At 46.9% G+C, this 15,586-nt stretch overlaps 1 protein-coding gene across 2 annotated transcripts in view; it reads left to right on the forward strand.

Moving 5' to 3' along the window:
* slc9a7 (solute carrier family 9 member 7) overlaps positions 1-15,586 on the forward strand; it is a 155,613-nt gene that overhangs the window by 76,627 nt on the left and 63,400 nt on the right. The window contains exons 3-5 of one of the 2 annotated variants that reach the window (XM_052025892.1): positions 120-197; positions 7,538-7,614; positions 11,173-11,285. In XM_052025892.1, coding sequence (XP_051881852.1) covers positions 120-197; positions 7,538-7,614; positions 11,173-11,285 — 268 coding nt within the window. The remainder of the gene's footprint in view (positions 1-119; positions 198-7,537; positions 7,615-11,172; positions 11,286-15,586) is intronic. The other variant, XM_052025891.1, reaches the window with a different exon arrangement.

Consider the following 15,586-nt stretch of genomic DNA (forward strand, 5'->3'; position numbering starts at 1 on the left):
TGCGGCATTGACCTTGAATATTGTTACATTGGGGTTACTGCAGTGACCCAGTGGATATGTTGTGAGAAGGGGATTGGTCTGTGACTTTACTCTCACCTGCTTTTTCTGTTCTTTTGTAGGTAACCTTTGACCCAGATGTTTTCTTCAACATTTTGCTACCTCCAATCATATTTTATGCAGGATACAGCCTCAAGAAGGTAATGAGCATTTTGGAAAATATTGTAACACAAGGTATCTTTCTGTTGTTTGGGGAAGAAAAACTGGATTCATTTTAACAGGGCCAAGTCAAATTACGAGTCTGTCTTATTGCTAGGGGTGCATTATACAGGAGAGTAGGTTGACAGTGTTGGACCAAGGCTGTTAAACCAGAAATTAGAGGCTCTATCCCTGTCCTGGTCTGAATTGGTTGTCATTCATTTGACTCCAGTAATGCAAAAGGCAACTGTCTCTGGAGCTTGGCTTTTTCCATAGTTATAAATGTTACCGCTAAAACTTCCATAATCGGGCACACCTAGAACTTTGGTTGTGCCAGGCTAACATTTTTGAACTATTGGTCATTATCCCTATAAATACTCCGATAGACTTTTAATTCACTTTAAGATATTACATAGTAGAAAAATATATTTGCCAGTGAGGCAAAAAACTACTGGAGGAACTCAGCAGGTCAGGGAAATGGAGAGCCGACGTTTCCGTAATCTGCAGCCCTTTGTTGCCTCCACCTATTGCCTCCCAACCTCTGTCGCTAGATTCACCCTTCCCTGCCCCATCGGATTCCATCTGCCAATCAACCCCTGGATCCACCTATCACCTGCCAGCTCTTGCGCTACCCCTCCCCCTCACCTCTTCATACTGGCTATCCTCCCTCTATCTTTCAGATGAAGGGTCTCAGCCCAAAATGTTGTCTGTCCATTTCCCTCCACAGATGCTGCGATGGATGAGAACAAAATGATGTCACCTGTGACTCAGGTGATGTTGCACTCAGCTTGTTTACTGCTCCAGATTCCAGCATCTGCAGTCTCTTGTGTCTCTGTTTTTCAGTGAACCAGTTAAATTTATTGGGATCATAAAGCATCGGGATTTCCAAATTGTTGGATAGAGGATAATTGGAGTTCTACTTTACAGTGTCTGCAGTTCAGAAACTGGTCATTTGGTCCAATCTGCCCACCACTATGTTCCACATCAGCCTTAATCTCTCTCTATTCTGGCCTTGCTTATGTTGTTTGCAGCAACTTCTCCATGTGGTAGCATGTGTGCCATTCTAATTTGCCACTGTGTTAGTGACCCGTTATGGCCCTGGTTCAGGCCTGTCCCTAAGTGAATGCATCCCGCTCCATGTTAATATCTGTCTGCCCCACTCACAGGCACTGAATGAGAGGTTGACTGGCTTTGGGACCGGGTGAAATGCTTTTTCTGCATTGGCTTTTCAGGGTCACTTGAAGTGCTCATTCCTGCCTTTCCCAGCGTGAAGGATAGAAACTAAATACACTGTGACTGGTGGTTATGTTGTTGATGGGGAATAGTTGGCAGTGGATGAGAACAAAATGATGTCACCTGTGACTCACATGATGCCACTCTCAAAGTGGCAGATTGTAGATTCCAGTCTCACTTAAGTGCTGAGCTCGTTATCCAGGCTGATGCCCCAGTACTGAAAGAGTTGAAGGTGCTGCCTTTCAATGAAGTGGCACTGCTCCCTCGTATATGCTTACAAAAGACCTCGCTGCATTCGACCAACACTTAAAAGCAGATTTCCTTGCTATCTGGGCAACTGCTCTATGATTTCTACTTCACAGCAGTATTATACTTCTAGCGCTTAAATGCATAACCTTCTAGCTCAGAGGCCAAAATGTTGGCATCAAGTCATTGCACCGCATTATAAATTGTATGAGGCTGTTGCCCATCCCCCAGTCTTTATTAGCCGTGATGTTAATCTCCTAATCTTTCCAGGCAATATAGCAGTGTGTTGCTATTATCTGTAATGCAGTCTGCACATGTTTTCTGGAAACTGAAACATTATAGTATTAATTTATTTAAATAAGGAAGGGATTGTCTTTGGTCTTCTGGGTGGCCAGTCTTGCTGCATGCCTGCAACTGGCGAGATGCCATCTCACATTACCAGGTACGCACACCTGACTAGTGAGAAACAAATGAGACCAGCAGGCCACTTTGTTGTGTTCATGAGACTGGTCTTTTCCAGGCTCAGGAAGGAGATCCTGGACCCTTCTGATGCATGGTGTTGCACTGCCCCCTGGTGTCAGACCAAGTTCATATTTCCCTAACCTTGCATGTGTAATAACATCAGGAGGCCATTCAGCTCATTGGGTCCATGCCAGCTCCCGAGAGAGAGAAAATCTTTTTGTCCCATCCCATGTGCACCTGCAACTTGGACTCTTTCACCCATGCCCAGCATCTTCACTTCAATGGAGACATGGGAGACTGCAGATACTGGGATCTGGAGCACAAAGCAAACTGCCAGAGGAACTCCACAGGTCAGACAGCGTCTGTGGAAGGAATGGACAGTCAATGTTTTGGGTTGAGACCCTCATTTTCACTTGAATTCTTTATGGCTATAGTCTTTATTAAGGGGTGATTTTTACAGTAGCCAGTTCACCCACCAACACATCTTTGGGGTGTGGAAGGACACTGGAGCACCTGGCAGAAACACAAGTGGTCACAGAGAACGTGCAAACTCTGCACAGACAGCACCAGTGATCAGGATTGAACAGAGGTCACTGGATCAGTGGAGCAGCAGCACTAACTGCTGAGCCACAGTGCCAATTCACATTTGTTTTCTTTCAGAAAGTGACTGATCAACTTTGTCCTGTCAGTTTAGTAACAGTGACAATGATCCTTTACAAAAGCGCCATTTAACATTTTAAATGCCAGTATCTAACAACAGAGAAATGGGTCTAACAAGGATTCTGTGACAAATGTTCTGCTCAGTTTAGGATATTCCCCATGGGAGAAGCTCCAATCTTCCACCCTTTTCCAGTGTTAGGTTCAGGGGATGTGCATGTTACTGGCAATGCCAGCATTTAATCTCCTTCCCTGATTGTCCTGAATTGAGGATATAATTGAGTTTACTACATTGGGATTGCACACAGGCCAGAGGTAAGGATGATGGATAACCTTCCAAATAGAGGAATAATAACAAACCAGATGGGATTTTAATGACTATCTGGGACCTCATGGTTACTATTACCAGTTTATTTCTTTTGTTTAAATTCAAATTTATTTAAATCTTGAACTTAAATTTCCTGGCTGTCATTTGGGATTGGAAGTCTGGATTAAAGGTCCAGAACTCTGGTTGTTTGTCCAGTAACCTCACTACATTACCGTGCTCCACCTTGCAAATAATAGAATTTGAGCAGCTTTTGGATTTATCTCCAGCTGGGTAAAATCTTGCCTTTCCCTCACTGTTAGAATGGCAGACTTGTTGTATCAATGTTTTTTTTAAATGTTCAGGTATTGAGCTTTGAGAAGAATGGTGAACTGTTTCTAAAACTTGGAGTTTTGTGTCATGAAGGGATGCCCTTGGATCGAATCTTTTTATACTGTGCAAAAGATGGTGGTGATATGATCCATGCCATATTAAAACCAAGTATAAGCAGGTTATTAAGATGTTGCTTGTACCAAAAAAACAGCACATGGGATTAACCAGGACATTAAATAGTAGAATAATAAAATCATAGATCGTTGCAGCACAGATAGTGAATATTTGGCCCATTATTTCATTGAAAGGCTACTTCATATGTTACTCCTTTCCCATTGCTCTGCAGTCTTTTTAAATAACTTTTACAATTCCTTTTTAAAGCAGTGACTGAATCTGCTTCCACTCTCCATTCAAGCATTGCAGCCTACCTAACAAGTCCATGTTTTAAAAGAAAGTAAATCCTCTCCTTTGTCTCTTCCACCCCCCCCCCCCCCCACCGATTCTTTTCCTTGAATCTTGAATCTAACTTAACCACCAGTAGAAATCACTTCAACCTATTCACGATATTTCCGAGCACCAGTTATATCTCTGCCTAATCATTTCTGTTGGACAATCTAGCTAGTATCCCTGCTACCTATCTGGTAAATCTTCTTTGCATGTTTTTTAAGTTTTTGACATCTTCCTTTAATTCTATCTTTGGGTTGGACATAGTGCTAAGATTAGTTTTAAAGATTAAAAAAAAATGGTTTAACTTGATTGTTAGGTTGTCAAAAATCATTTCAATAAAACAATGAATTTGAACTTGTTGAATAGGTTGGAGTCCTATCATGTGGGTGTGTTGCATGCAGTGTTGATCAGAACAATTGATAGCTGTTTTGAAAGCCAGACTGGCAATTAATCCTGCCAAATCATATTGTAATTAAAATATCCAATGAGCAACCATTGGCTCAACTTTTATATTATGGAAGCGCTGTCAAGGACAACAAATTGCATTTGTACAGCACTTTTTAACAAAAAGTGGCATAATACTTAAATGGAGAGAAATTGAACAAAATTTAACGCTGAGCTACATGCAGAGATATTGGGCCAGTGGGTGCATAGTTTGGTCAGAAGTAGGTCAATAAATCTTTAATAGAAGTTCCTTAGCTCCTGCATTCAATAGTTTGCTTTTTGTTTAAACCACTGCACATCTGCTTTCCACAATTTAAACATTTCTAGAGCACATTGTTCTTAAAATTAATATTAAGGTAACTTTGCCAATGCCTATTTCTTAACAAATCTTCACATCCAGTCATGTAGTCTGGCCACATGCAGCATTTTGGTTCAGGTTAGGGAAGGATTTTCGTTAGCTCTATATCGGACATAATTAGTGCTTTAAGTGGCTTTTTGTTCACTCCACAGCTTATGAGTCACATGATGCAGCTAAATCGAAGTTAACCTCTCAATGCCCTGTCTGCGATCTGCTACACTGTTCTAAAGAAGCTCAGTGCTTGTTCAAATGACACTTCTAATGTGTTTCATATCAGAGAAAAGGTTAACTGTTTTTTCTCATACATGATGATTGCTTCAACAATTTTCTATTTCTTATTGGTTGTTGATTCTTTCAAATTTAACTTTTTGTTCAGCAATGAGCTTTGTTGTATCCATGGTATAGTGAAGCTTGCTTTGTAAAAGTAATAGAAATTCACTATTCACATTGAATCTTCTGTGCGAAATGTACATTTTTAAGTTTGTTTTAATCCAGATGCATCTTTTAAATTGGATTGTAGCACTTTGGGCATTCACTGGAACAAGATGGAGACAGGACTGCAGATGCTGGTGTCTGGAACAACAAACAAGAAGATGGAGGAACTCGGCGGGTCAGGCAGCATCTGGGGGGGGAGGGGGGGGTGTGGGGCATAGATGAACTGTGTGCATATCGGGTCGGAACCCATCATCTGGACCCCAACTGTCCATTTTCCTCCATAGATGCTGCCTGGCCCACTGAGTTCCTCCAACTTGTTTATTGCACTGGAATAAGACTGCAGGATAGGTTGGAGGTTCTAATCCCCTTTGGTCTTGGGAAGGGTAGTATAGCTGCTTTGCCATTACATTGCTTAGCTGTTTTATGAAGGTATCAATTTTCCTTATCCTTTTAACAGTAGTTTCAGACAACTCTTTTCAGCTCTTAAGTTCCTTCTTAGTAAGAAAACATTGACAGATGTCTGTCATCAGACTTCTTGTCCTTCTAAGATGTCAGAAGTGTTTATTCAAAAAGCAAGCATTTAGGAGATGGACGTTTCCAAGTTATACCTCTTAGGGTTTGGATCATTAGGATATAAAACGGCTGATTTAAAGATGTGTAATTTCCTCACTCTCCCTGAAGAACTTAGTCTCTCTTACCCTGTTTCTCTTCCCCTGGATGTGTATGTTGCTGCTGAGGAGGAGGTCCATGGTCACTGCTGGCTTCCTCTTGAATGGCCACTTGTAACGTGCAGGTCTGGTCTGTGAGGGGTAGTGGGAGTATGCCACTCACTTGTCTGGCTTAGAAGAAGAAGGGATTGTTCAATTGTGGCTCCCTCCATTGGTGTGCTGGGAAATATCCAACAGCCTACTAATGTTTGAAGTAAAATGTGTAAAAGTACATAAATTGGAATTCCCACAAAACGTGACACCAAAATAGGGAAGTAAAGACCTGCATTAGTGTAGCGGTTAGCGCAACACTATTGTAGCGCCAGCAACCCGGGTTCAATTCCGGCCGCTGTCTGTAAGGAGTTTGTACGTTCTTCCCGTGTCTGCATGAGTTTCCTCCGGGTGCTCTGGTTTCCTTCCACATTCCAAAGACGTACGGATTAGGAAGTTGTGGGCATGCTATGTTGGCGCTGGAAGCCTGGCGACACTTGCGGGCTGCCCCCAGAACATTCTACGCAAAAGATGCATTTCACTGTGTGTTTCGATGTACATGTGACTAATAAAGATCTTATCTTGTATTTAACCTCTGGATTTCCCCAAAGCATTTCACAGCCTATGATGTACTTCTGATGAAGGGTCTTCAACCTGAAATATTAACTCTTGTTTTTCCTTCTACAGATGACCTGCTGAATGTTTTCAACGTGTTCTGTTTTTATTTCAGGTTTCCAGCATCTGCAGTTTTTATTCTGATTTTTTTTTTCCCCCAAAAACTTTTCAAGTGTAATGTGGGAGGTGCAGCCATGACTTGCTGCTCAGCAAGCTCCCACATGCAGGAATGCAACAATGACCAGTTTTCCTGTTTCTTTTGCTTGAGGAACAATTTATTGAAATGTTTCCGTGGAATATTTTCAGTCCATTTGAAAGGTGGGACTTCAGACACTCTGTCAGTATCATCCTCAACTTTCTGTGTACAGTTTTGGAATGTGGATTGAGCCTTGTGATTTGGAGGCACTGAGGGAATGGAACTAACAAATGGTATGCTAGCTGCTTTAATTGTTTTGATGAAGTGAAGTGGGAAATAAAAGTTGATCAAGTGAACTTCACAAATTTTTAAGTTTACTTTCTGTACCTTTGTGGAAACAAACTGCACTCTTTTGTGTTCCAGTGCCACTAAATCAAGTCAGTTGAGTTTATTGTCATCTGTACCTATGCATACATGTACTTGTGCAATGAAAAACTTACAGCAGCATCACAAGCACATAGCATTAGAGACACAACATTTGCAAGAAAATGAGAAATTAAACATAAATTTTGTAAGGAAGAACACAATTAGAACAAAAGTATTGTAGTGCAAAGTGATCAACGTGGTCATAGTGTTGTTATACTGAAGTAGAGATGTGGGTTTTGCAGGTTGGTTCGAGAGCCAAATGGTTGAAGGGAAGTAGCTGTTCTTGAACCTGGTGGTGTGGGACTTCAGGCTGCTGTACCTAAATCACAGAATTTGTAGGGGAAAGAAAAACTGATTAATTCCACCTGATTCTAGAGCCCCTACTTGCGCTTTGAAATGCTTCTGTTTTTTGCAAGCAGTGGATCGAAAAGCATGGAACAGGGAAGTCAGTTGGATAACCTGGAGCCAGCACAGATATAGTGGGCCATATTGTGGACTCTTGCATTGTATGATTGGCTGCACGTTACAGTATTGTTTCCCTGTTGCAGAGACATTTCTTCAGGAATCTTGGCTCCATCCTGGCGTATGCATTTATTGGAACTGCAGTGTCCTGTTTTGTCATAGGGTGAGTATCTTTGCAGGGAGTTTCTCATTGAATTGTCAGCATTTATACTTATTAAGTTGAGGGTTGGTGGAGCTCTCCAGTTGGAATTAAGGTTATTTTTAAATCATCAATTTTAATAACAATCTCCCTAACTTCAGAAATCAGGATCAGGCCATTTATCTGGGATTTGGACCTTCTGTCTTCGCATTGCACTTATTGTGTCTCCAGACCCAGTTTATTTTGGTTCCTCTGTGGTGGCAGAAGGCTTCTCCTGCATTCATGAATCTCAGTTCCATCATGTGTTCAGAACTCCAACTCACCAAGCTTATGATGCCATCACCAACAGCTAAGTGCAGTTGTTCGAACATAGAACAGGCCCTTTGGCCCATGGTATTGTGCTGAACTAATTAAGCTAATGCCACCTAATCCCTTCCGCCTGCATGTGGTCCATATCCCTCCACTCTCTGCATATTGGTATTGGTTTATTATTGTCACTTGTACTGAGGTACAGTGAAAAACTTGACCTGCACGACTGGCATGCAAGACAATTCATTACACAGTGCAGTTACATTGAGTTAGTACAGAGTGCATTGAGGTAGTACAGGTAAAAACAATAACAGTACAGAGTAAAGTGTCACAGCTACAGAGAAATGCAGTGCAGGTAGATAATAAGGTGCAAGGTCACAACAGGGTAGAGTGTGAGGTCAAGAGTCCATCTCATTGTATAAAGGAACTGTTCAATAGTCTTATCTCAGTGGGATAGAAGCTGACCTTGAGCCTGGTGGTATGTGCTCCTATATCTTCTGCCTGATGGGTGTGGAGAGAAGAGAAAATGATCCAGGCGGGGGGGGCTTTGATTATGCTTGGCTGCTTCACCAAGGCAGTGGGAGGTATAGACAGAGTCTATGGAGGGGAGGCTGGTTTCCGTGAAGCACTGGGCTGTGTCCACAACTCTGCAGTTTCTTGTGGTCCTGGGCAGAGCAGTTGGCATACCAAGCTGTGATGCATCCAGGTAGGATGCTTTCTGTGGTGCATTGATAAAAGTTGGTGAGTGTCAAAGGGGACATGCCAAATTTCTTTTCATGTGTCTATCTAAGAGCCTCTTAAATGCCTCTATCGTATCTGCCTCCACCACCACCCCTGGCAGTGCACCCACCACTCTGTGGGGGGAGAGAGGAGGGAGACCTACCCCGCATATCTTTAGAACTTTTCCCCCTCTCACCTTAAATGCGTGCCCTCTGGTATTAGACAGCTTGACCCTGGGTGAAAGATAACCTGCTGGAGAAATAAAGGACTGCAGTTGCTGGAATCTAGATGAAAAACACGATGATGCTGGAGGAACTCAGCAGGCCAGGCAGTATCCGTGGAGAAAAGCAGGCGGTCAATGTTTCGGGTCAGGACCCTTCTTCAGGACTGAAGATAGGAAAAGGGGAAGCCTAGTATATAGGAGGGAAAAGCAGAGCAGTGATAGGTGGACGGAAGAGGGGAGGTGGGGTGGGAACAAGGTGGTGATAGGCAGGTGTGGTGAAGGAGGGGAGAGCAGATCCATTGGGCGATGGGTCAGAGGTGAGGAGAGAATGGGGGAAAAAAATAGATTAAGAAAGGGAAAAGGAGAAGAAGCAGAGTGGGGCATACCAGCTGTCTATCTATGCCTGTCATAATTTTATAAACCTCTTTCACGTTTCCCCTCCGCCTAAACAATTCTAGTTTGTCCAGCCTCTCCTTGTAGCACATGGTTGGTGGTTGCTTCCATACCTGCACTGTTCTTGTTTTGTTTCCAAATGTCTGAGTAGAAGCGATGGTTTAAGCTTTTATTCCACAGGACTTCAGGCAAGGAACTGAGGTTAAATAATAGCTCCAGATCCAGTGAGTGTCACTTCCATGTTCTTATCTGTGTTTACATGAGGTGGACGCTGTTTGTTTCAAGGAAGACCCTTTCACTCTTGCTCATTGATAGCCCTATTAAAAATCTGTTGTTAGTTAAAGATAAGAGGAGAATAAATTAGATGCAGATTTTCATTTTAGACTGAGCTGTATTTTAAATTTTTTCCGCCCCCAGAGCATTCAACTGAATTTATAATGCACACTACTTTCTCCTGGTATCTGTTCAATTTGAGGTTGCTGATTGTGGAAGGTGCACAAAGAGAAAAGTTTATTTTTATTAAAGAATGCAGATTAATCTGTTTATCTGCATAAAATATGGTGCTTTTAATCCCAAATTTATTAAATTTATCAGTAATGAAGAACTGAACGATATCTTAAGCACCAAAGAAAGTGCTAAGCAAGAATATTACCAGAATTATTGGTATTCCATGAACTGCTAGGGCTCTTTTCTCTAAAACGGAAGACTGGAGGGAGGTCCCTGCTAAACGTCTTCGCCCTTTCAAGCCCTGATAGAACTTTAGTGAGAGAAAACACCTACTTTTGTGGAAAATACAAAATTGGGGTTAATTTCTGTGAAGAATCTGAACTGTAACTTGGGGGGAGGTGTATAATTAGATAAGGCAGAGGGAACAGGGGAGGCTCATGCAGAGCATAAACACCTGCATGTGGGCTGTGTCTGTGCTTAAATTTTATATACTCTTATGAATATGTCCATGGAAGAAACATTGTACTGCAGCTGTACTGTTTTTCCCCCACTATGGTCAATGCTTAAATTGGACACTGCTTGAAATTCAGAAATACTACTGCAAGAAGCTCAGACTTTGCAACTAAACTAATTTAAAGAACTAACATGAAAATTAATATTAATCTTTTTAATTGTTCTATAACTTCAATGTATTTTGTATATTTTGAGATGATTTTATAAAATCAAATTCAAATCAACTTTGCAATTTACCTGGAGTTGGCTGATCCACCTGTCCTGTAAGAGTGATTCTGTTCCACTGAGCCATCGAGTTATACAGCACGGAGGCAGGCCCTTCGGCCCAACTCATTCATGCCGAACAAGATGTCGATCTGAGCAGGCCCATTTGCCTGCATTTGGCCAATATCCCTCTAAACCTTTTTCCTTTCCATGTATCCGTCCAAATATTTTTTCAAGCACTGTAATTGTACCCGACTCTACTACTTACTTTGGCAGCTCATTCCATATACCCAACACCCTCTGTGTGGGGGAAAAAGTTGCCCCTCAAGTCACTTTTAAATCTTTGCCCTCTGACCTTAAATCTGTGCTCTCTAATTTTAGACTCCCCTATCCTGGGAAAAAGACCTGTGATTATCCACCTTATCTGAGCCCCTCAAGACTTTTTTTTAAAACTTCTGTAATGTCACCCCTCAGCCTCCTGTACACCAGGGAAAAGAGCCCCAGCCTAACCAGCTTCTCCTTATAACTCGAGCCCTCCAGACCTGGTAATATCCTCGTGAATCTTTTCTGCGCCCTTTCCATTTTGGAGCACAGAGATGGATGTTTTTCCAACCTGCCACTGTAACTTGGAAGATCACCAGAATCCTGGCAAATCACAAAAACCACAGTTGGGACATAATGAGGGTTGAGAGAGCCTTTGTGGGAATTCCACCCCTATGTTTCCACAGTTGTATTTTTGTAAGGATGAAAAGAAATTCATGTTCTTCTTGCAGAAACTTCATGTATGGCATTGTGAAGCTGATGTATGCAGTGGGGCAGCTTGAAGATGGATTTTATTACACAGACTGCCTGTTTTTTGGCGCTATTATTTCTGCAACTGATCCCGGTATGTAACAGCACAAGACTTCATTAACGGCAGAAATATAAATTGATGATGGAATAAAATGCACAGAACTGCTGACTAGAAAGGTTTAGCAGATCAGACAACCTGTTTTTGGGAGGAGATGGCCTGGTGGGGGGTTAAGACTGTATTTGCATTTAGATGAATCACTCTTCCATCAGAAGGTTTTGACCAAATACAGATGTCACGAACCAGCAACAAAAGAAACACACTGAGCCTGATTCAGTGTTTAAAAACTATTTTATTAATCACTACTTATGATAATACGTAAAATAAAAGTGAAAATGTTAGAATTCAAAAATGTTAAACTTTGAACGTTAACCCCAAAACTAAACTCTGTGTGTGTGTGTGTGTGGATGTGTGACAAAGTCTCAAACTCCAAGTTCAGGAATGGTTCTTAAAGTTCAGTTCCGCAAGCCATAAGGTGAAACATGAGCAAGGGCTTCTTCAACAACCACCGTTGTCTGAAGATAAGACGTAGATGTAGAGAAACAGAGAGAGAGTAATTACGAAGTCCAAATGTTCCATGATGGAACCCAAACGACACTTCAGTGTTTACTCGGTAGTGACTTCCTCACCCCGAAAAGCATCCGAATCGTGGTCGTCCACACACACAAATACCTGTTTCCTTCTACAGATCAGCAACAAAGTGAACTCCACCGGATTACTTCCAACTTCCATACATGAATTTCAGTGGCAGACACAGTTATTGTTTCTCATCCATCGATAGAGAAAACTAGCAGGCTGGTGTCTCTCCCCCCTTCTCTCTCTCTCTCTCCCTCGCTTCCCTTCTCTCTCTCTCTCTCCCTCGCTTCCCTTCTCTCTCTCTCTCTCCCTCGCTTCCCTTCTCTCTCTCTCTCTCCCTCGCTTCCCTTCTCTCTCTCTCTCTCCCCCCCGCTTCTCTCTCTCTCTCTCTCCCTCGCTTCCCTTCCCTTCTGTCTCTCTCCCTCGCTTCCCTTCTCTCTCTCTCTCTCTCTCTCTCTCTCTCTCTCCCCCCTTCTCTCTCTCTCTCTCTCCCCCCTTCTCTCTCTCTCTCTCTCCCCCCTTCTCTCTCTCTCTCTCTCCCTCGCTTCCCTTCTCTCTCTCTCTCTCTCCCTCGCTTCCCTTCTCTCTCTCTCTCTCTCTCCCTCGCTTCCCTTCTCTCTCTCTCTCTCTCCCCCCTTCTCTCTCTCTCTCTCTCCCCCCTTCTCTCTCTCTCTCTCTGCCCATCTCTCTCCCTCTCTCCCCCTCTCTCTCTCTCTCCCTCTCTCCCCACCTCTCTCTCTCTCTCCTCTCTCCCCCCTTCTCTCTCTCTCTCTCTCTCTCCCCACCTTCTCTCCTCTCTCTCTCCCCCCATCTCTCTCTCTCTCTCCCCCCCACCTTCTCTCTCTCTCTCCCCCCAACCTCTCTCTCTCTCTCTCTCCCCCCCACCTCTCTCTCTCTCTCCCCCCCCTCTCTCTCTCTCTCTCCCCCCACCTTCTCTCTCTCTCCTCTCCACCTGCTCTCTCTCTCTCCCCCCTACTCTCTCTCTCTCTCTCCCCCCCCCCTCTCTCTCTCTCTCCCCCCCACCTCTCTCTCTCTCTCTCTCCCCCCCACCTCTCTCTCTCTCTCCCCCCCACCTCTCTCTCTCTCTCCCCCCCACCTCTCTCTCTCTCCTCCCCCCACCTCTCTCTCTCTCTCCCCCCACCTCTCTCTCTCTCTCCCCCCCACCTCTCTCTCTCTCTCCCCCCCACCTCTCTCTCTCTCTCCCCCCCACCTCTCTCTCTCTCTCCCCCCCACCTCTCTCTCTCTCTCCCCCCCACCTCTCTCTCTCTCTCCCCCCCCACCTCTCTCTCTCTCCCCCCCCACCTCTCTCTCTCTCTCCCCCCCACCTCTCTCTCTCTCTCCCCCCCTCTCTCTCTTCTCTCTCCCCCCCACCTCTCTCTCTCTCTCCCCCCCCCACCTCTCTCTCTCGTCTCCCCCCCCACCTCTCTCTCTCTCTCCCCCCACCTCTCGCTCTCTCTCCCCCCCACCTCTCTCTCTCTCTCCCCCCCCCCTCTCTCTCTCTCTTCCCCCCCACCTCTCTCTCTCTCTCCGCCCCCCCACCTCTCTCTCTCTTCCTCCTCCCCCCCCCCTCTCTCTCTCTCTTCCCCCCCCACCTCTCTCTCTCTCTCCCCCCGCCCACCTCTCTCTCTCTCCCCCCCACCTCTCTCGCTCTCTCCCCCCCAACCTCTCCTCTCTCCCCCCCACCTCTCTCTCTCTCCCCAGCCAACCTCTCTCTCTCTCCCCCCACCTCTCTCTCTCTCTCCCCCCCCCCTCTCTCTCTCTCTCCCCCCACCTCTCTCTCTCTCTCCCCCCCCACCTCTCTCTCTCTCTCCCCCCCACCTCTCTCTCTCTCTCCCCCCCACCTCTCTCTCTCTCTCCCCCCCACCTTCTCTCTCTCTCTCCCCCCCCACCTCTCTCTCTCTCCCCCCCCCACCTCTCTCTCTCTCTCCCCCCACCTCTCTCTCTCTCTCCCCCCCACCTCTCTCTCTCTCTCCCCCCCCACCTCTCTCTCTCCTCTCCCCCCCACCTCTCTCTCTCTCTCCCCCCCCACCTCTCTCTCTCTCTCCCCCCCACCTCTCTCTCTCTCTCCCCCCACCTCTCTCTCTCTCACCCCCCACTCTCTCTCTCTCTCTCCCCCCCACCTCTCTCTCTCTCTCCCCCCCCACCTCTCTCTCTCTCTCCCCCCCCACCTCTCTCTCTCTCTCCCCCCCCCCTCTCTCTCTCCCCCCCCACCTCTCTCTCTCTCTCCCCCCCACCTCTCTCTCTCCTCCCCCCCACCTCTCTCTCTCTCCTCCCCCACCTCTCTCTCTCTCTCCCCCCCACCTCTCTCTCTCTCTCCCCCCCCACCTCTCTCTCTCTCCCCCCCCCCACTCTCTCTCTCTCTCCCTCTCCTCCTCTCCCCCCCACCCTCTCTCTCTCTCCCCCCCCTCCTTCTCCCCCCCCACCTCTCTCTCTCTCCCCCCCCCCACCTCTCTCTCTCTCTCCCCCCACCTCTCTCTCCTCTCACCTCTCCTCTCTCCCCCCCACCCCTCCTCTCTCTCCCCCCACTCTCCTCTCTCTCCCCCCCACCTCTCTCTCTCTCTCCCCCCCCCACTCTCTCTCTCTCTCCCCCCCACCTCTCTCTCTCTCTCCCCCCCCTCTCTCTCTCTCTCCTCTCCCCCCCACCTCTCTCTCTCTCCCCACCCCTCTCTCTCCCCCCCACCTCTCTCTCTCTCTCCCCCCCCCACCTCTCTCTCTCTCCCCCCCCCACCTCTCTCTCTCTCTCCCCCCACCTCTCTCTCTCTCTCTCCCCCCACCTCTCTCTCTCTCTCTCCCCCCCACCTCTCTCTCTCTCTCCCCCCCACCTCTCTCTCTCTCTCCCCCCCACCTCTCTCTCTCTCTCCCCCCCCCTCTCTCCTCTCCCCCCCACCTCTCTCTCTCTCTCCCCCCCACTCTCTCTCTCTCCCCCCCACCTCTCTCTCTCTCCCCCCCACCTCTCTCTCTCTCCCCCCCACCTCTCTCTCTCTCTCCCCCTCCTCCTCTCTCTCCTCCCCCCCACCTCTCTCTCTCTCTCCCCCCCCACCTCTCTCTCTCTCCCCCCCCCCTCTCTCTCTCTCCCCCCCCCTCTCCTCTCCCCCCCCACCTCTCCTCTCTTCTCCCCACCCTCCCCTACTCTCCTACTCCCCCCTTCTCCCCCCCCCCTCTTCTCTCTCTCCCCCTCTCCCCCCCCACCTCTCCTCTCTTCCTCTCCCCCCTCTCCCCCCCCCCCAATCCTCTCTCTCTCCCCCTCTCCCCCCCCCACCTCCTCTCTCTCTCTCCCTCCCCCCACCCTCTTCTTCTCTCTCTCTCCCCCCCACCTCTCTCTCTCTCTCCCCCCCCCACCTCTCTCTCTCTCTCCCCCCCCACCTCTCTCTCTCTCTCCCCCCCCACCCTCTCTCCTCTCTCTCCCCCCCCAACTCTCTCTCTCTCTCCCCCCCCACCTCTCTCTTCTCTACCCCCCCCACCTCTCTCTCTCTCTCCCCCCCCACCTCTTCTCTCTCTCTCTCTCACCCCCCAACCTCTCTCTCTCTCCCTCTCTCTCCTCTCTCACCCCCCCCCCACCTCTCTCTCTCTCTCTCTCTCTCTGCCCCCCCCACCTCAACAACGTCATTACGTCGTTTATCTTCTATTGACGTAAGCACACCCCACACTGGCTCTCTCCTCTGGCTCTCTCAAAGGGACATTCACTGAGTCCGTAACACAGAAAAGGGGAAAAGAGCAAAGGGGGAAGGGAAGAACAACCCCTGTTTGACCTGAGGAGAAGG

The sequence above is a fragment of the Pristis pectinata genome, chromosome 11, assembly GCF_009764475.1.
Source record: "Pristis pectinata isolate sPriPec2 chromosome 11, sPriPec2.1.pri, whole genome shotgun sequence".
NCBI classification, from domain to species: domain Eukaryota; kingdom Metazoa; phylum Chordata; class Chondrichthyes; order Rhinopristiformes; family Pristidae; genus Pristis; species Pristis pectinata.